Source organism: Cucurbita maxima, unplaced genomic scaffold (assembly GCF_002738345.1).
Source record: "Cucurbita maxima cultivar Rimu unplaced genomic scaffold, Cmax_1.0 Cma_Scf00001, whole genome shotgun sequence".
Taxonomy (NCBI): Eukaryota; Viridiplantae; Streptophyta; class Magnoliopsida; order Cucurbitales; family Cucurbitaceae; genus Cucurbita; species Cucurbita maxima.
Genome location: NW_019272017.1, coordinates 7886190 through 7907603, shown reverse-complemented (window position 1 = coordinate 7907603; position 21414 = coordinate 7886190). Strand labels below are relative to the sequence as shown.

At 34.5% G+C, this 21414-nt stretch overlaps 1 protein-coding gene across 3 annotated transcripts in view; it reads left to right on the top strand.

The window, feature by feature from the left end:
* LOC111493530 (importin-9) overlaps positions 1-19990 on the top strand; it is a 24340-nt gene extending 4350 nt beyond the window's left edge. Inside the window, exons 10-35 of one of the 3 annotated variants that reach the window (XR_002720211.1) lie at positions 229-276; positions 353-421; positions 5072-5147; positions 7978-8108; positions 8997-9056; positions 9538-9607; positions 9691-9755; positions 10259-10320; positions 10403-10526; positions 10679-10736; positions 10868-10980; positions 11444-11521; positions 11646-11708; positions 11816-11911; positions 11996-12099; positions 14701-14890; positions 16267-16381; positions 16856-16968; positions 17049-17126; positions 18397-18459; positions 18559-18687; positions 18834-18887; positions 18981-19061; positions 19162-19430; positions 19536-19607; positions 19701-19990. Coding sequence is in view for 1 of the 3 variants with exons in the window: in XM_023144025.1 (XP_022999793.1) it covers positions 229-276; positions 353-421; positions 5072-5147; positions 7978-8108; positions 8997-9056; positions 9538-9607; positions 9691-9755; positions 10259-10320; positions 10403-10526; positions 10679-10736; positions 10868-10980; positions 11444-11521; positions 11646-11708; positions 11816-11911; positions 11996-12099; positions 14701-14890; positions 16267-16381; positions 16856-16968; positions 17049-17126; positions 18397-18459; positions 18559-18687; positions 18834-18887; positions 18981-19061; positions 19162-19212 (2091 nt within the window). In the remaining 2 variants the exon portion in view is untranslated. Of the gene's footprint in view, positions 1-228; positions 277-352; positions 422-5071; positions 5148-7977; positions 8109-8996; positions 9057-9537; positions 9608-9690; positions 9756-10258; positions 10321-10402; positions 10527-10678; positions 10737-10867; positions 10981-11443; positions 11522-11645; positions 11709-11815; positions 11912-11995; positions 12100-14700; positions 14891-16266; positions 16382-16855; positions 16969-17048; positions 17127-18396; positions 18460-18558; positions 18688-18833; positions 18888-18980; positions 19062-19161 lie in introns of all 3 variants that reach the window. The other 2 variants (XR_002720064.1, XM_023144025.1) reach the window with 2 other exon arrangements.
* Positions 19991-21414: the final 1424 nt, after the last annotated feature.

Below are 21414 nucleotides of genomic sequence, written 5' to 3'. Positions count from 1 at the left end.
CAAAAAAAAAAAAAAATGAAGAAAAGAAAAGAAAAGAAAGAAAACTCCAGAAAGAATATACTAAAAAGTGTTCTCGGCCATGTAGAATCCAAAATTCTTTTATTCTTTTATCTGTGTATTCTTTTCTTCTTCTTCTTCTGTGTCCTCACATTTCTGCTTACCTTCTCTTCCGGAAAATCTATGTTGCTTATAACTGAATGGTTTTTTTCACGTCTCTTGGATTTTCAGTTGTTCGAATTTCTTTTAACAATAGTTGGAAGTTCAAAACTGGTGAAGGTGCGTCAAAATATTTAATACATCTAATTGTTTTACATTGCATCCTTCTTTAACTTCATTTGGTCTAGTTTTGCAGCTTGTGAAGAACAATCTAGGGGAGCTGGTTTATTACACAATTGCTTTTCTACAAATTACGGAGCAACAGGTTTTATTCTACTTTTCATTGTATTCCTTGGGCAGAAAGTTGAGTTGAACATCAAATATTAGCTTAGTTCAATAGTATTCTTTGCATCAATGTATTTCAAATCTTGAAATATTTTTTATTCTTTTACATTTCTAACTTATTCTTATGTTGAAAAAAACTAATTCCTGATATTTATAAAAATCATATTTTCAGTCGTACTAAGCCTGTCCTTTCCAACGCATATTTAAAGTTTGTTGCATATAAATACTCAAATATAATTTTTCTGGTTTTTTTTTTTTATTGTATCACTTTTAACTTGGAAAGCTTAACTTTCAGTATGTGTGCTTTTGTCGTTTGGGCCCTTTTCTTGTCTGGCCATTTCTGTTTCTTTTGTTTGTTTCATTTCTTAATGAAAAATTTCAATCCCTATATTAAAAAACTCTCGGATATTTTGAATCTGTTTTATGGCTTGTTCTTTTCTAGTAATTTTGAGGACAGTCCTTGTTGGATAATCTTGTGAATAATGTAGAGAAAGAATATAGTTTAATTGGATAGCAGTCAAACCCTAAGTTTAAATTATATGTTTTGGAGATACCACACATGTTTGGAAGCTATAGTATACATTTTTCACTTGCATACTGCAGGTTTGATGAGTTCCATTTAGTTTTTTTTGTTTTCTTATGCATCCTCTGATCGATTGTGCCTTCATTTTTTTTTTTTCAGAAAATGAAAATTAGTATGTATGATTAAAAAATGTCCTCCAAATAGTTCTTTTTTTTGACATCACATGAGCACTCCACATATGCATGATTTATGATCGGCGTTGAATTTTTATTCTGATGTTTGAAGTGGACATGATTCAAAATGTGGCACCGAGTGCTTTTTCTGGGATAAAAAGGAATTTTGATATCAAGATATATGTTCTTTTTCAAATCTGACAATAAAAGGAAGTAGATAATATAAGGGATACTTGGTATCAAAACAGAAAATATATTAAGCAAACAAAAAGAGATGGGCAGAGGAGTGAGCAAGCCCCCTCCCAAGAGAAACTAATGAAGCACCGTCTCCCAATATTGGAGTATTTGAACTAGATTATATTTACAAAATAATATCTTGTGCTTAAGGCACCAAAGAAAAGAATTGGTTTGGACAATATTAAAAAAGAACTCAAAAGTATAAGAATTATCTTCGTCAACCCTCCGGTTTCTTTCCATCCAAATTTCCAAAACATGGCCCAAGCTGAACAACTCCTCAACACCTTTGCTTTCCCGCTAAGGTTCCACCCATTTAAAGCTTTAGTAAGCCACTCCAAAGGTCTTGAGCAAAAAAGATTCCACCCCCTCAAGGAGAAAGGACACCGAAGGAACAAATGTCCAGATTTTCATTGCCCCCTAACAAAAGAGTTCATGCTAAAAAATTCCTTTGGATTCTATCATGCGTAGCCAAACTTTGATATGCCACGCTCCATAGCAACACTTTTATCCATTTTAAACCCCTGAAATTTCATATCAAATCAATCATGAGAGTTTTGAGTTTAAGGGAGGTTTCAGTCAACTTGATAAAAGCAGATTTTGTAGAAAAAGCCTCTGATTTCTCAAGGGACCAGCAAGCTCTATCGATACTGTCACCCAACCTCACTGTGTCGATCAAGCCAACCAAACTTATCCAGCTATCAAACTCTTGTTCAGAATGCCTCTTCTAAAACCGAGGTCCCATCATTTTGTATCCACCTTCCAGCAACCAGCAATCAGCAATCGATGATTTTTTTTTTCTGTGAGATTAAAAATAACTAATGGGACCTATATTTGCCTCATTCCAAAGATTTCAAGGGCCAACTAGGTGAGTGAATATGCACAACTTAAGTCTTATCTCCTCTTTATACAAAGCTGATTTTAGAAGTGTTAGCTGAACGTTCAAGTAAAGTGTTCCCCCTTATCATTGATGACCCCCAAGCTGCTTCTGTGGAGGTAAGCAGATTTTAGATGCATTATAGCCTCCGAGGTGGTGGGTGAGCATAAAGTTAAGAAGAAGGTCTCCTCCAAAGCTCGACCTTGAAAAGGCCTATTAATAGGTTGATTGGTCTTACCAAGATGCAATCCTTGAATGCCTTCGACCATCGGTGGAGGAAATGGATGAATGCAACAGTGGTTTCTTCTTCAACTTTAAAAATTTCAAAGCAAAAATTGATGATAGAATTAAGTTTAGGATAGACAGATGATTGGGGCCTATTTCCTTGAAAGAGAACAACTTCTATAGTGGCGTAGGCACCTTATTAAAAACTCTCTTCTATCTTCAAGTTCATGTGTTTTCCTTGATAGAATGTATATTCATCTTTATGTATGCCTTCTAGACCTAAGTATTTGATAAGGAATCTGATAAGATAAGGAACTACTACAAGGGGAGTAAGATTCGGATTACCTTGTTGATCGAATATCTCAAGGCAAGAACATTGTTTGAGATTCGAATCACTCCACAAGCAAGATCGATCATGTCTAGCTTGAATGATTCTTGTTGATCAAATATCTCAAGGCAAGAACACTTCCATGAGATTCGAATCACTCCACAAGCAAGATTGATCATGTCGAGCTTGAATGATTCTACATGCAACCTAAACTACATAGAATTGCAAATAAACTTAGCCATTGGCTAAAGAAAGCACAAATGCTTCTTTTTACTATATTTTTCAAGTCTCTTACACATACAACATACATGGCTTTATATAGCCTCAAAATGAAACTACTAAAGTCATTCCAAGAGTTGTAACATTCATACTTAATGGCCATAATTAACCATTATGTAATTGTAACCTATAGTAAATAAAGTCTTAAAATACATAAATGAAATACAATAACTCTAAATTGTAACCCACCCAAAATTTATAACAATCAAACTTCATTCTTCTTCAATGTGGCATGAATTGAAACATCTTTTGATAATTTTGACAACCTTTTCTTCACATCTTCATTGAAGTATATTGTATGATTGATGTCTTTTGGTTCATATCATTCTCCACTTCTTCAAGAGGATTCGTCCTCGAATCTATTTGTGAAACTTTGCTGCAAAAAATAAGTTATGGAAATACAAAGGACCTCATAACACTCTCTCACGTGTATACACTCAAGGAATTTTAGGCCACTATGTTTGCACTCATTTACACAAATGAATCTCTCATCCTCACCTCTCAAATTTTCTAGTAGAGCCCAGATTTGATTTTTTTTATTTTGGGTCGATTAAAAACTAAAAAGATAAAAACAAATTGAAAAGAAATGCAAAGGAAACATATATCCGATCTTGAGCCTGAAGCTCTGATACCAAATGATAAGATAAGGAACTACTACAAGGGGAGTAAGATTCGGATTACCTTGTTGATCGAATATCTCAAGGCAAGAACATTGTTTGAGATTCGAATCACTCCACAAGCAAGATCGATCATGTCTAGCTTGAATGATTCTACATGCAACCTAAATTACATAGAATTGCAAATAAACTTAGCCATTGGCTAAAGAAAGCACAAATGCTTCTTTTACTATATATTTTCCAAGTCTACTTACAAATACAACATACATGGCTTTATATAGCCTCAAAATGAAACTACTAAAGGCATTCCAAGAGTTGTAACATTCATACTTAATGACCTTAATTAACCATTATGAAATTGTAACCTAAAGTAAATTAAAAGTCTTAAAATACATTAATGAAATACAATAACTCTAAATTACTCTAAATTGTAATCCACCAAAAATTCAAAACATGAAACTTCATTCTTCTTCAATGTGGCATGAATTGAAATATCTTTCGATAATTTCAACAATATTTTCTTCACATCTTCATTGAAGCATATTGTATGATTGATGTCTCTTGGTTCATATCAGAATCACTCGAAGGGAAAGTAAGATTCGGATTACCTTGTTGATCAAATATTTCAAGGCAAGAACAACACTTGTTTGAGATTCGAATCACTTCACATGCAAGATCGATCATGTCAAGCTTGAATGATTCTAAACATGCAACCTAAACTACATAGAATTGTAAAGAAACTTAGTCACTGGTTAAAGGAAAGAACAAATGCTCTTTTGACTACATTTTTCAAGTTTACTTTACAAATATAACAAACATAGCTTTATATAGCCTCAAAATGAAAACCCTTGACCTTCCATGAGGCATTTCTAAAGTTGTAACCTTTATACTTCATGACCATAATTAGCCACTATGTAAATGTAACCTTGAAGTAAATAAAAGTTTTAAAAATACATTAAGAAACACCATAACTCTCCACCCAAAGTTTATGACCATCCAAGAATAAATAAAGCTTGATTCTTCTTTAATGTGGAATGAATTGCAACATCTTGTGATAATTTGAATGACATTTTCTTCACATCTTCCTTAAAGTTTAATATTCCATGATTGATGCCTTGGTTCATATAGTATTTTTGTAGACGTTCAGCTGTGCATGAATTCTGTCCAAACCTTTTCTCATATAATTTATTTTTTGTGACTCTTTTTGAACACTGCGTGAGTTTAACTTGATGTGGGGTTGAGAGATTTGAATCTTTAACCTCTTGGTTGATGGTATATGCCTAAACCAGTTGAACATTGACAATTTTATATGTTGTTCTTGCTTAGCACTTTTAACTAAAAGCTGTCTTAGTCTAAAATGTTACTTTCTACTAGTTTCATATGTGGTCAGTGGATGCCAATCAATTTGTTGCCGATGAGGATGATGGCACCTTTAGCTGTCGTGTTTCAGGTATGCTTATTTTCTCTTATGACTCCTGATACATTGTTTAGTGACTTGGTCGTTGAATTTTCCAGCATATAAGATTTGAATTGTATATAATAACAAAGAAATAGATTTGAATCTGATACAATCAATCAAAATATTGATTTCATCTTGATGAGAGTAGCCCTGGTGGTGAAAGCCACTTTGGATTTCTGTCATATCTAAGGATTCAATTTTGAATGGGGTGTTGCCCTTGTATATACTTACAGTTGTTTCAATGAAAACATGATTTCTTACATAAAAAAGAAAATATGAATGGGGTGTTGCCTTTCTTACCTAAATAAAAAAGAAGTTTTAATCAAACTTGTGACGATGGAAATAAACGACAATTTCTTCCTTATGATAGACTTTATGACAATATTTTATCTGGCTTTTGGTTGGTGTGAGTGTCTTTCTCCCTCTTTACTGATTATAGTTTAAATAATCCCTATAACCTTATGCCTTATAGAATTTGCATGTGAAAATGGCATAACATTCAGGCCACCGGGCCTCATTATGATGTCCCAAATGACCTACTCATTATAGGGTTTGAACCCATGGTCAGCTTAAGAGCAACGGTAGAGGTTATCCCTCTCCATAAAACTAGCGAAGGTAAGCCTTCCAATTGTTAATAATCACCAAAAGGCTGTAATTACAAAAGAATCTAGTGTGATTTGTACATCACCCAGATGCAACATGTTTTACTAAAAGCCAAAAATTCAGAAAAAGCACTTATCTTCAAAAACCCAACTATTCCTTTCTTTCCAAAGATCCCAGAGGAGTGACCACGTAGTAAATCTCCAAAGGACTTCCCCTTGCCGCCAAACATTCGCTGGCCATTGCTTCTATGGGCCAACCACCAATCTTCTTAGGGAGGCAATAATCCACCCCAAACACTTAAAAATACAGACCGCCAGTCTTTTGCCGCTAACGGACAATGCGAGAATATGTAGTCAAGAGATTCCACTTGTAAACAAAGGCAGCATATGGAGGCTAGAAATCATCCAGTTTTGAAACTTCCTTTGATGCTTTTTGTGCGTATTTGACTTCTATAGGCTACAGACCATTAAAAAAAAAAACTCACTTCTTTTGGAATCTTGAACTTCCAAATTAGGCTCACCTAAGGATAATTCATTCTTGTCACCCCGTCAGTCAACTAAAAATATTATGATGAGGGAGTAATTACATAAGAATTTATAAAATGAACGCAAAAAAGAAACTTGATAGTTTACTGTACCGAAAACTCCCTCCCAGCTTCTTTAGCTGTGAAGATGTGGTTATTTCTTTCCAATCACAAAACTTATAAGTTGTAACGACCCTTTAACAGCACTTCAGCCTTCTTTTTGAGTCCAACGCTGCAGAGCAATTGCATCAAGGTATTCTTTTCAATTTTATCTTTCCATATTTATTTTTGCCAAGTCTTGGCCCCAACATGGCTTCTTTCTTAATTAGTTGTGTATAAAGAGATTTAAGTGAAAGGGAATTTTGGCTTTCCGAGGGCAACATTGCTTCTTCCACCTTGCTGTCATTAAAGACCTAAATCAAGGGACTGACTTGAGTTTGAAGCATTCCACTCTTCGCATATAGTTGCAAGCAAGCATCGGGACTACATAATCTATAGAAGCATTTATCTAAATGAACTTTTTAATCCAGTTATTGACTAGAGACAAGTGATGGAGCATCCCTCACTTCCATGACCACTAATTGAATTATGTGGTTTTCAGGCGTTGAAATACCATCCATGGTCTATTATCTCTGCCAACCAATGTTCTTCTAAGCCATCATAATTGTCCACCAACCATTTTCTAATTATAGAAACTGTATTAGTTTCAATTTAGTTCCATGTTGATACATTCTCTCTTTTTGGTGAGTTTTTTCTTCAGTAAGAAGAGCAATGCACTTTTTCATGGGATAGGTTAAAAATATATATTGATAATTAATTTTACCATTCATGTTGGTCACCTAACTAGGATTTAATATCCTACATTTTTATTTGGCAACCAAATGTATCAGTGTTAGCAGTTGTCTTGTGATAATAGTCAAGATGTGCAAAAACTGGCTTGGACACTCACGCATATAAAAAAAAGAAAGATTTACTGTAGGCTCAGTGATGGTGGTTTAACATGGTAGTACCAAAGCCATTTTGTGTTTCATGCTTTATATTAGTATAAACATAAAATCCCTTTGAAGAATATAGTTTTTCTTCATTGTCTTCCAGGGCTAGCTTCAGTGATACATCTTTCGGTGTGGAAAGTCAATAAGTTCCTTTTATTTCATTTATGAATGAAATTGTTTATCTTTTAGAAAAATAACATGGTACTAGAGCAAGAACTCTTGAACTATTATGTTATTTCTTTATAATTGATATGGATAATCACTAGTGAAACGTTGTGTTAATTTCTAAGTCTACAAGGATAAGTGTTAATAATTTAAATTTTCCACAACACATCTGCTTAAGCTTTTAAGTTCAGTTATAGTTTAATAGGATGTCATTTTGTAGGCTTGTTTATCTGCATGTGCTTAAAACAAGAAAAAGAAAATGATTTAATAGGATGTACGAGGGCAAAGTGAAACTAGAAGAATCTAGTGTGGCTTATACTTCATTTTTTGGACTTCCTTGTGGGTTACTTTAACTTAAATTTTGTGACGTCTCTCACTTTTAATTTTTTTTTTTAAATTTTAATTTTAATTTTATAGGATTTTATGTACAACCGTAAGTTATAAATTTTACTTATTCAGTAGGATTTTGTTTCCTATTTGTATTTTTTTCTTGTAAGTTCTCATATCTTCTAAACAAGAATGTATATGATTCTTCCAGGTGCACTATTACTTGAAGAAATTGTTGGCAGTTGTGGTCTTGATGGTATCAATGCCATAATAGATGCTGCCAAAAGTCGGTTCAGTGAGTCAAAAAGAGAAAAAGCTTCTGGTTCTTCAGTTTGGTGGAGAGTGAGTAGTTTTCTTTTTCTTTTTCTTTTTGGCTGAAAAACAACACTTTGGTTGTAGAGGAGATATTTTTTTTCAATAAAATGATTGATGATATATGTCTGATTCATAATAATTTTTTTTTTTAAAATTACATGGCATTGATAGACCGTTGGATGGCAGCCAAGTGTTGAAAGGTTGTATGAAAATAGGATTTGGTTTTTATCATTTGCCCAATCAGCGATGTTGATTATCCCTGTAACGAATATTTGGTCTCAATAAGCTTCAAAGTCAGAAAAGTGATTCATTGTTGGATTTGGGTTTTTCTCCTCTTATTTTCATGGCTCTAATTGGATTTGGGTTTCTTTCTAGTTTGCTGGGTTTAGGTTTGTTCCTTCTGTTATTGGTTGTCTTTTGTTCCTTTTGGACAGCTGGTTCTTATACATACTCATAAAGGGAGAATTTTGATGGTAGCTTTAAGTTCTATGCAAGCTTGCTTGTAACTCATAATTTTAATGAAAAGTTTTGTTTGCTTTCAAAGAAAGAAACTGGAAGCTTCCTAGATTTCAGTATTTTTCCATCATGGCCTTTGTTAAAATAAACTCTATTTCATACCAGTCGGCATCTTTTTCTTCTGAATGCTAAATTTTCCGATAGTAGGAATATGACATCTTGCTATATCTTTAATGACTTCAACTCTTTTGTGGTGTAGAATCTGATTCCTTTATGCATTGTGCTCCAAATGTATGTCCAGAATTTTCCCCCATAAGAGACAGTGAACATGCATTTTTGTGCTTTTTATATGGACATATTCATTCGCTATCCATTCTCATGGAGTGATTGGTCTTGATCCTTATGATAAAAGAACATTTATTATTCTTTGTACATACTTTTGCTTGATTTATGTGACAGATCAGGGAGGCTGTTCTATTCGCTTTAGCTTCTTTGTCAGAGCAGTTGATTGAAGTAGAGGTTAGAACAATCATAAACGTTTTTATCGCTCAGTTCTTGCATTAATCTTGTTATGCAAGTATTTTTTGAATTTTTATTTTTACTCATAAGAATATTTTTGTTCTTGGAGCTGTTTTCTGAGTGGAAATATGATAGGATAGGACTAGGAAACCTCCAATTGATTTCACATTACGAGTGGGATGGTACATGACAGTTTTTGTGATTAGTTTGTTAGTATTTGACTGATAGGGTATCATAGGTACAGAAAGGGTGTGATGCAACCCTTTGGATAGTCTACAGGCAATTATATAATAGTTGATGCTAGCATTTAGTTGGGATGCCTGTAAGTAGTTCAGTCTTGGGAGAGAATGCTTCTCTCAAAGAGTCTATCAGTTGTACTTTCTTTCCTTATTTGCTTTACAAAACCATACACTTTACTCTTTTGTTATATCATTTCGCTTATCGAAATACTTGTACAATTTTAAACGTTATATTTTTACAGGCTCCTGGAGTGACAAGAGTTGGTTTAGAAAGTTTTTTGGAGGAAGTATTAACTGAAGACATGTCTATCAGTAATTCTGCTTACCTACATCATTTTCAATTGCTAAGGTTATTGTAAACACGTTATTGCATCAACTTTTCTTTTCTCTTACAGGTCCTAGTGATTGTCCTTTTCTTTATGCTCGTTTATTCACGTCAGTTGCCAAGCTCTCCTCTATGGTACCACATGCAGCTCTCTCATGTTTGGTCATATTCTTCTTTGTTCGTCCTCTAAGCACAAATATGGATATGAGACACGGATACGATGCAGACACAACACGTCAACCTTTTAAATTCTAGGACACAGACACGACAAGAAAATATTTATTAAAATATACACTATTTATCATTTTTATATCATAAGAAAATTCAAAGTCAATGAATTTATACATTTATATGTTTAAAAAATTAGTTTGATGCATTTCTCTCTCAAAGTTTATTATTTTTGTCATATATGTATTTGTATAGTATGCTTAACAAATGTTCGATACATGGCTAACAATGTTGGACTTACTTTTACTTTATACGACTAGTGTTTTATACATCTATTGCACTAACTAGTGTCTAATATGTGTCCAACAAGTATTGGAGTGTCCAAATGTCCGACACAAACACTCTAGTTTCCGTACTTCTAAGGTCATCTTCCTCTCCTCTGCCTCATAGTAATGTTTCTATATTGGCAGATTAGGCGTGACCTTATTCATCAGTTTCTTCATGAAGCTGTGAAGGCTCTTGGCATGGATGTGTAAGCTCGTCTAAATTTGTTGCACTTTTTTTTACTGGCCAATAGTGAAATAATCTCTATTGTATCAATATCCTTTTGGCAGGCCACCTCCCGTGAAAGTTGGCGCCTGTAGGGCACTTTCTGAGCTCCTACCTGAAGCAAACAAAGAAATCATTGGGTCTGAAATGATGTTTTTGTTTTCATCACTTGGAAATCTTCTCAATGGGGTACTTGGTTATGGAAAATTAAGGAAACTATTTTTTCAGAAAATACAGTATATCAATTAATGAATTTTCAAAAAATTACTATTTTTTTTGTCAATATGATAAATTAATTTTCTCAAACAAATCTATCGAATGCTATCATTTTGCTTTGATAGGCGTCAGATGATACCTTGCACTTGGTACTTGACACCCTTCAAGCTGCAGTTAAGGCCGGTAAGTTTAATTGAATGAGCTAAAAGCTTAGCTTTTAGTGAGAGTCCTGGAAGCTGAACGGTGATTTTGATCAATTTTTTTTGTATCTTGCTGATTATCTGTTTTTGTGTTTTCTTCAATGATTCTTGTAGGTGGTGAATTGTCCGCTTCAATAGAGCCCATTCTCTCTCCTGTGATTCTTGAAATGTGGGCATCGCACGTCTCTGATCCTTTTATCAGCATTAATATAATCGAGGTTCTCGAGGTAATATTGGCAAAAATTGTTTATCTGACGTCCTTGATTCTGTACTTACTGGTTTATATGGAATTTTCATCCTGCCTCAGCTTCTTTTTATTTGCTTTCAATTGCAATCATTTAGAAGAAATTATAGAAATAAGAATCAGTACTAAATATGAAAATTTTATTGTGAAAGATTAGTCTTAGCTTAATTTTAATTAGAAGCAGATTAAAAGGAAATCGAATGTCTTTCTAACTTTCTACACTTTAAGACCCTATTAGATTAGGCATTTCTGAAAGCTACAATATGTTCAGGTATTCAGGCAGCACTACCTCAAGTTTGTAGAGAGTAATGTAATTTTATGAACTTCAATTTTCTATGGTTGTATTAATGTACATATACCCATATTTTATACCATGTTTCAAGTCAATTGCATATATTTACATGTTTGCTGACCACTTTCTTACTTTGCCATGAAATTTCCTACAGGCAATAAAAAATTCTCCTGGTTGTGTTCACTCGTTAGCTTCACGAATTTTACCATATATAGTGCCTATACTAGACAAAGTATGGTTCTTTACCGTTCTCTGAGATTATCTTTTAAATAAGTGGAGAATTCTCTTGTAATTGGGTTTTGTTTGTCTGTTAATGCTCACTGGTGATTTTTTTTTTATTGCATCTTGACGATCAGCCCCACCAGCAACCAGATGGTTTAGTACCTGGATCGTTAGATCTGTTGGCAATGCTATTGAAGGCAAGATAAACTTCATGCTATTTGTTTATTGTTTCCTCTTTTCAGCCTTTGTGTATTGTAAGACTCGAACCAATTTCTCTAACTACGGTTTGTAATGGCATTGCCAGAATGCTCCAATAGATGTTGTGAAAGCAGCGTATGATGCTTGTTTTGATGGTGTTGTCAGGATAGTCCTTCAAACTGATGATCATAGTGAATTGCAGGTTTTTCTACTTACAAGCTCTTCTTCTGTTAAGATTTTGTCATATTTACATAACAAATAAATTATTATCATTCTTGGTTATCAGACTGCTACAGAATCTCTAGCAGCTTTTGTAGCTGGGGGAAAGCAAGAAATTCTTACTTGGGGTTCTGGATTTACAATGAAAAGTTTGCTTGCGGCAGCTTCGAGGTGATCAACTAGTTCTCGTCATTTTTCATCCGTTTCAAATGTGTCATACTAGTACATGGGTGAGCACTATTCTAGGAGTTGTTGAGAAAAGAAAGAGTGATAGATGCAAATTCCCTCCTTATTACAGTTGAAAGAAAGATTACAAATTTGTCCCTTAAGGGTGGTGTTAGGATCCCCAGTACAAGAAAACAGTGTGCAACCCAAAGATAAAACTAAATTGCAATATCAAGAGAAATTACAGTATCGAATAGCCTTTGAGGTCCCATTGTATCGGTTTCATATATTCAACCTGTTTGCCCAATGACCTCTGAACTCCCACAATAACTCTAGTACATGACCCGTGGCCTGAATTGATGCTATAATACCGACTTTTTAGGTACTCAAACACAAGAAAGCACAAAGATAACACAAAAATAGAAAGTATTGTAATATCAAGAGAAATTTACAATATCTAATAGTGTTTCAAGAGGCCACGTTCCCAAGTCCCACAATTGATAATCCACCAAAATGATCCCCTCCAAAAATGCAAACTCCCTCTATTTATAACAAAGATAACACAGATAGAAATGCATTGTAATATCAGGAGAAAATTACAATATCTAGTACCTATGGAATGTCTTATTTCTTCATTTTTTTTCTTTACCAGTTGTAGAATCTTATACAGTTCAGAGAAAGAATCTTGCAATGGCTTTGCTTATTCTTTCTTGTGCTGACAGTGACTGTCTTTTTCTCAATGCCTCTGTACTTAATGTTGGTGTAGGCTCCTTATTTATCTTCAGGTTGAACTGGTGCTTTCTCTTGAGTTTGGAATTCTATGGAAACCCTTTGGGCCTCAGTTTGAGATGACAATTTGGATTTGGCTAATTTTATCTCATGTAATTAGATCTGACCTCAATATTTTATTTTGCAAAAGTCACCAATTCTATTTAACTCAAACCATCTTTTCCTTATGCATTAGAAATTTCGAGTCAGGGGAAATGGGTAATGGCTTCTATGAAAAAGACATCTTTGGTTTCAATTATTTAATAGTTTTTCCCCCTTCCCTAACCGTTAGCATATTCCGTGAAGTTAGTATACGAGAGAAGGACAAGGTATCCTACAAAGAAATTAATGGCTCTCCAGGCAGATCATTTTTTAGTCTGTTCTTTTAGATTTGATTTCTAACTTCTTCCTGTCAAATCCTAACCCCTGATGGTTCTTTTATCCTTCATAATACCCCCCAAAACTTGCTTGTTCCATGGCTCCAATGTTTTTAAACAATTAAGTGGACTCACCAATTCCTAATTTTTTCTTGTTGATGGGAACTTTTTGGAAGCATTATTGGGATTTGGGGGAGAAGGGGCTTTGGTCTGGTTGGGTTAGGTGGATGATGGGATGCATTCAAGGAACCAAATTCTTGGTCCCCCCCCCCACCCCACCCCACCCTGAAAGGTAGATCAAGAGGAATACTTTAACTACTCGAAGGCTACAACAAGGATACTCTCTGTCGTCCTTGTTTCTAATCATTGGAGTTGTCTTGAGCCAATTTTTTGAGTTTAAGAACATGTTGGGGTGGGGTATTAAACCTTGACCATTAAACATTTAAGTTGTGCTAGCGAGATGTCCTAAGCCAATTAATAATTCAAGAATGATACTATTTAAAAAAATCACGAATGATGGCAGCAGAGGGGTTACTCTTGTAATATCTTAATTTTATTTTGTTTAGCTAGTGGGGTTTTTTAATGAGGAATTTCATTGTTGATGAATTATTCTGAGGAACCTGTCCAATAAAGAAATATAAGAATACAGAAGTATTTTGGAAGGTTTACCTCTTGTAGGCCAAGAAATAGGGAGGATAATAAGGTATAGACCTTGAAAACAGTTTCTCAGTCAAATTCCTTGTTAGAAAATGAGCAGGAAAGGAAGATATGGTGGAGGAAAATTTGATAAAGCAGGTGTTGAAGGTGGACTCCTCTCGAGACTGGTGTGTATTGTGAAAAACCAAGGAATAAAACAATAGCATGTCTTCTACCAGATTGAGTTAAGTTAGTGCAAAACCAAGGAATAAAATCAAAGTCTTGAATCTCCTGAAAGTTAGATAGATTTTTGTAAAGTCAATAACGAGAGTTGCAACAAATTGTAATGGTTTTTGGAGGAATAAAGAGTCAGGAAAAATCTTGGGAAAACACAAAAATCTTTCAATTTCGATCTATGAGAAATATAGTTGGAAAGAAATAACTTTTTTTCTTTTTTTTTTTTTTTTGTAAAAAAAGATAAAGGGCAAGAATATATTTGAAGGGGCCAGATTTATTGCTTCTCTTTGGTGCTCCAAGTCTTTGTACCGAGTTTTTTTTTTCTGAACTTGATGGGATTCTGTACTTCAAAATATTCACGTTATTAATTTAAGCTTCATGTTTTAGTGTCATAAATAGTTCTATTAAAACATCCTAATCCAAAATATCTATCTTCCATCTTCAAGAGAAGATAGAAATTGAATATTTATTTAGCCCTGTATTTCAATTTTGTAAGGGCTTTAGGACTCCATTTTAAGTTGTGTACATTTAAACTGTGCTTGCTGAATTATAAGAAACTTCTGATGGATGCATCCAAATATGATTGCAGGCTATTAGATCCTAAGATGGAAAGTTCTGGATCTTTTTTAGTTGGAAGTTTTATCCTGCAATTGATATTGCATCTTCCATCGCAAATGGCCCAACATCTTCCTGACCTGGTTGCTGCACTGGTTAGGCGAATGCAATCTGTTCAAATTGCAGGAGTGCGAGGCTCGTTGATACTTATTTTTGCTCGATTGGTAATTGTCCTTGAGTGAAAGAACGTTTAGTCAGTTTTCTTTTCCCTTTTTCTTTTCTGATTATCAGTTGATCAATATGTGGGGCTCACATTTTCTAAATATTATCAATAATCTTAATCAATTTTTTTTTATTTTAATCATCCTTGGGAATTTTTCGTGTTAACATGAGAGCTTTGAGATCAAAACACTTTTAAGTGTTATGATTTCCATTTCTTTTGAAAATTAAAAAAAAAAAAAAAAAAAAAAAAATTCAAACAAATATTTTAGAACAGTTATTTTTCATTTGAAAAAGGTAGAAAAATGATTCAACTTTCACATAGTGAATGTCAGATCCCAAATTTAAAATCTGTGTAAGAAACCAAGCTTTCATTCAATTTTATAATTCTAGCTTTCAGACTTTTTGCTTTTGGCAAGTATTCTAGCAGAATTAAGAAATTTATTATAAACTTCATTCAATTTTGTAACTCTTCTTTTCTTTTCATTTTTTTTTAAATATAACATTGGGTGGGAACTCAAACCTTCCAGTTGGGGAAAAATTTCTTGATGCCCTAAACAAGCAAATTGAGTTTGGGTTGATTCCACTCAAATTTGTGAAATTAGAACTGCAAATTTAATGCACTAGATATTTTTTACTTAAGCTTTTATCTTCTTCTAGCCTTCAGTAGTAGCTGGATGTATTCTTTAACAAAATTGTACAAATTTTGAGAAATAAGGATGATCATATTCCAATTTTCTTAACCAATTGTACTCATTAAAATTCAGACTGAAATCTCTAAAGTTGAAAAGTGATGTAGTAGGGGTACAACGATTAAATATTTCAATTTATATAATTATTGAAATTATTGGTCAAATGTTTTTTTATTTTATTTTCATTGGAAATTATTTTTATGAAATTAGTTATTATATATTTTTTAAATGTTAGTATATTCATTTTTACTATAAAGGTTGTAGTTTTACGATCTTACTTGAACATGACTTTCCCTATAGCTTGTGTAATAATGTCCTTGACTTGTAAAACTTAATCAGATTGATCCATTCATTCTAGCTATTCTTGCTAATTTTTACTAGGGGAGATGAAAGAACTTATGCTGTTAAAGTTATCAATTAGTACTAAGTTGGGAAGTTATTTGGCTATGAAATAATTTCATTTGGAGCTTAAAGAAAATTAATACTTTGAAGCAAGATTTTACTTTTGTTAAAATTTACCCAGGATTCTATCTAGAGCATTCTTGTAAACTGAAAAATATTGAAATTGTAAATACCCAGTGGTACGAATGCATCCTTTAATTTTGATGTACTCCTTTTGGTTTTATATTGATGTAGATTGTATATTTTACTGTTCTATTAATTGCATATTTTTCAATTTGAAAATTCAGGTTCACATGAGTGCCCCTAATATTCAACAGCTTATTGATTTGCTAGTTTCAATACCTGCTGAAGGCCATGATAATGCGTTTGTTTATTTGATGTCAGAATGGACGAAGTTGCAAGGTTTGTCTTTCTGCCACTGCTTTCAAGAAAGGAGAAAATTTTGTATCTGAACTTCCAACTTCTGTCCGTCTGTGACATTAGCCCTTTATTCCTTTATCCTAATTTTTTCTTTTCTGCACATCTAAGCTGACATGTTCATTTAGTATATAGCTTGCTCTTCTTAATTTTCCGTACATTTTGGTGCCTAACTTCATATGTCTGCATGGTTTTAACTCCCCATATTGCATAAATTCTGTAACCTTAGTTGTACAAAATCAGATTTGATATATTGATGCATAACACACTATACTTCTAGCTGCATCGAGTGTCAGACAAATAACTACTTATTGCATTTATCTAATAAATTTACATCGATTCTTTTCTAGATGATTGTAAAATATTATCTTATCAAGTATACCCATGTTAATATATCTCAGAATTTGGATTATTAAGGAACAGATAATTTGTTTTCATATTCACGCCAAATGGTTGCAGGGGAGATTCAGGGTGCTTATCAAATAAAGGTCACTACTAGTGCATTGGCACTGTTGCTGTCAATACAAAATCCTCACTTAGCACAAATGAGTGTTCAAGTACAACTTACTAAGGTTTGGTTGTGCATTTGATGTTAGGCTGTTGAATCATACTTTTTAACGCAAATTAATCACTCACTCTCTTCCACATGAAGGTTTCTGCTGGGATAACCACTCGATCAAAAGGAAAATTAGCTCTGGATCAGTGGACAGTGATTCCACTTCCAGTGAAGGTAATTGGATACCTGAAATCATTTTAAAATTTGAGATTGATTATGGGTGGTTGTAGCATGTCAGAGTTGGTGATAATGGTAAGATAGATGCAAAGATATTTTCTGGTTTACTATTAATATCGAACTGATTTATCTAGATAAAAATAACGAAGCCTTTATTAACATGAAAGGAGCACAAGAGGTCATATGAGTATACATTGTTACAACAAAAAAAAGGGGTACACTTAGAACTATATAATTCTCTATATTGTAATCAGAGAAGAAAATGTCAGTTGGGAAACAGGTTATGCTTCCCCAAAATACTTGTATCCAAAATTTGACTTAGGGGCCTCAATACGCTACTCAAGAGCTTGGTCGTTAAAGATTCTCCTACCGTCTTTGGACCAACTTGAAATATTGCTAGGGCCTAACCTACCATTCTTCAATCTCTCATCTGGAATGTAGGGAAGCAGGTTATGTTTCCGCAAAATTCTTGGATCCCAAATTTTGCCTTTTGGGCTTCAATACTAAAGCTCTGGTCATTTGATCTTGCGTTAGCTATCATGGGAGCCTTGTTAGAACTTTGGTTGGGAATGATGCGTCTTTGACAATAAGTTGAAAGCTTGGGAATCTTTTTGGTATTTAATTCATTTGATGGGCTCAATTCATGTATTCTCTCACCTAGGGTTCACTAATTAGGATGTGATTCACATGGTCCTTGACAAAATACCCTTGTCACTGTGGGGATTCGAATTTGTGGTCTTCTGCACAGCCGGTGCTCCTCCTGGCATAGATGGTTGGATATCAATCTATGTGAGAACATCTTTATAGTGATTTGAACTCATCTAAAGTTTTCCACTCCAAACCACCGAAAGAAGTAGAGAGGGGCAGCTCACTTCCATTTGACTATGCTCTCTAATCACCTCTGTCAACGTCCTAGCAATCTTGACCGGAACTTTAAACAAGGAAAAGTTAATAGTCTGGGATGCTGGAAGTAATCGATTGAAATAGGGAGTTCTCCAGTATTACTGCAACAAAAGAAAAGGAAAGAAGAATTGGTTCCATAGATTTGAACAGAATGTCTTCCTCACCTTCTCCTCGTCATATAGGTGAATTATAGCAGGTCAGGTCCATTCCTATTAGAAGATTTGCTTAGATATTCCCAGATCCCCAATCTGATCCACGTTTCTTTCTTTCCTTATCAAAGATTATCTGGATGGAATTAGGTGATGTTTTCAGCAAAAATTGAGAGAGCTTATTTTATGTTTTCCTCTAATTTTGATGATTGCAGATATTTTCTTTATTGGCTGATGCACTAATTGAAATCCGTGAACAAGTATTGGTTGATGATCAGGTACACATCTTAGCATTCTGTCTCTGTTCAAATTATCCTAGTGAACTTTGATGTTCAAATTATCATAGTGAACTTTGACAATTGGAAATTCAATTGCAGGATAGCGAATGGGAGGATGCTGAGGCAGATGGTGTTTCAAGTGACGAAAACCTGCTTCTTGTCAATGCTGCATCACTCGGCAGACATACCCTTGATTATCTTCAAGAGATGGCAAAAGTATACGATGAGGTATGTTCAAAACATAATGAGTTTGATCTTTCCAGGATTTTCTTAATGTGTACTTCTAGTTTGGTTTGGTTACTATTATTTTCTATTAACATTTCAATTGATTTTAATATTATTAGTTTATTTATCAAATGCTTATATATGTACAGGAAGGTGATGAGTATGAAGATGACCTACTTACTGTATCTGATCCTCTTAATCAGGTATTAAATCTATTGCCTATATGTCAACGTAATGTAGTAAAAGATTATGATTATCTTGTCTGCAGTTTCAGTTCTTTTTCCTCACTTTTGCAGATTAATTTGGCAAAATATCTGGTGGACTTTTTTATGAACTTGTATCAGAATGACAGACAGAACTTTGATAATCTCTTCAAGGTTTTCTTTATACAAGTCAATCAGTTTGGAGCCTTTTACAGTAGTAGTTGCTGCTTTAGTTTTTTTAATTGAACACAATATTTTACCCTTGCTACTGCAGAGTCTGTCCCAGCCTCAACAGAATGCTATCCAAATGGTACTAAGTCGCTGAGTATCTTACCACTGGTGATTTTTTCGGGTTGTTAATTGCTATCCAATTCCAAATACAAGAATCAGTTTTGCACTCCCTCTTGCCGGCACGCCCCCTTTCTTCTTGGGGTTCTTTTATTGATGATGGTATTGGTTGTGGAGGTGGGAGAGGGGGAGGGACTTCCATGTGAATGTCAGCCTCATCAGTTTGGTTATTTTCTTTTTTAAAGTTTCCTTCATGTAAGTTATGCAGTATAGAGAACCCACCCATTTCAACTAGTTTTACTGCTTTGGTCTGTTTTACTGACCTTATAGAAAGGTGATGTTTTTACCACACTATCGCAGAGTCTGTTCCAAGTTTGTCAAAAGGCTGTTCAAGTGCTAGTCACTGTGGACGAGGAGTTTGCCATTTCTCAGGTGTGTCGTTGGCTTTCTAATTGATGCTCAAATTCCAGCTTGTCAATTTTTCAGCTTCCCTCCTTGCTGATATCCCCTTGCCCCCAATCACAGGAGCGAGAACCAAAAAAATCGTTGAGTGTTGTATATTAGGTCTTTTCTGGAGTATTCAATCATTCTTTTTAGATGTATCATTGTTAGCTAGCTTATGTTTTCTAGATGAAGAAGATATATGTAACTGTTATAAACTTTTATTATCTGTAAAAATAGAGAAAGGTTCGGCTGCTGATTGAATATTTGAGGAATATTTTTGTTCTTGATGACTTGCTCATTAGTATGGGTTGTTTGAACATTGTGTTGGATTTCTTGCAAGTTAATGAGATAAACAGAATGTTATTCGGTTATTAGGGTATTATAAGGATATTAAGGGTATATTAATACTTATATAGGAAAGCTGTTAGGGTGTGTGGTTATAAATAGAGGAGGCGAGGAAGAGAGAAATTAGACATTATTTTGGTGAGTGAATTAGGGCTTGAGAACGATCTCAAGAAGGAAAGGTCCTATTACCTTGAAACACTTGGTTTATCTTGTAGTTCTGATATTCTTTATATTTGAATACATTTGGATTCTATTATAAACAAGGGATAGTTTTGAAGTCAAACCCACAACTCATACAAGTTGGAGATAAGGATGCTGCACGGCCGTGATCGTGTGTTAGGCCCAAACAAGAACATTGAGCATTAAGCATTAACAAGCTTTGACGATTCTAGTTAGCCTGGATAAGGGAGTGTGATTGAAGAGGATTATGGATTGACCAATTATGAAGGCTTCTTCAGCAATATTTGCTCTTAGAATCTAAATTGGGCTTTCATTATTGAAACTTTTATCATTCAGTTGAGCTACATCTATCCATTATGACGCCAAACTGTTCTGCCCCACACGGGGCACCATTTATCTGTATTCAGATTGTGTCAGGTATGCAGGCACAACCACTGTGGTTGCGTTCTCTTTTCATTTTTTCAGGGTAGAACAGGAAGTCTTGAACTTGCTGATACTTCACGTTGGTGTATTGATATCTCTAATTTATTAAGGACGCTGCCCGTTGACAGAACATGGGCGGGTCATCTGCTAGATCTAGATCACATTCTCCTTTTCACCTGCTGGTATCATCACCTAATCCTTACCTGTAACTGTGGAAGGGTGGATAGTATTAAATTTATTTCTTGTGCCCCCTTCTCTGAAATGTTCATAGAAAAATAGCTTTTATAGAGCAACAAACTATGCTGCCAAATGTCGCTCATAAATTATGTTGGTAGATTTTAAGAAATGTTCTACATTTAGCAACAGATCTTCATGATGGGACACTGTGAATTATGGTTCGCACTTCCTATTTATGTGCCCCAAAAATGGGAGTAGCACCAAAAAGCTGAATAGTAGAAGCATGTAACAGGAATGGGCATCTTTTTTTATTCGACAGCAGCACAATCAATGGCGAGATATGTGCCAAGTGCCCGACAGCCCGTGCCCTCTCTTGTTGGTACTCTTTTTGCAGCCCCCCACTGACGCTTAGTGAAAAGGCCCAACCTTCGTGCACCTTTTATATTCGTTTGCAGGCATTAGTATATTGTAAATGGAATAGAAAAATGGAAGGAGGAAGACGGCATGTTGGTTGTCACCAAAATGCCACATTATGATAGCTTTGAAACCGAGCAATCTTGGACCTTCAACCGCAGTAGTTATTGGTGGTAGGCGTGGGAGAGCTTCACGTGGTGTGTTAAAGCAAGACCCAGGGCATTGACCTTGGCCCACCATCTCACTCCCTAACTTT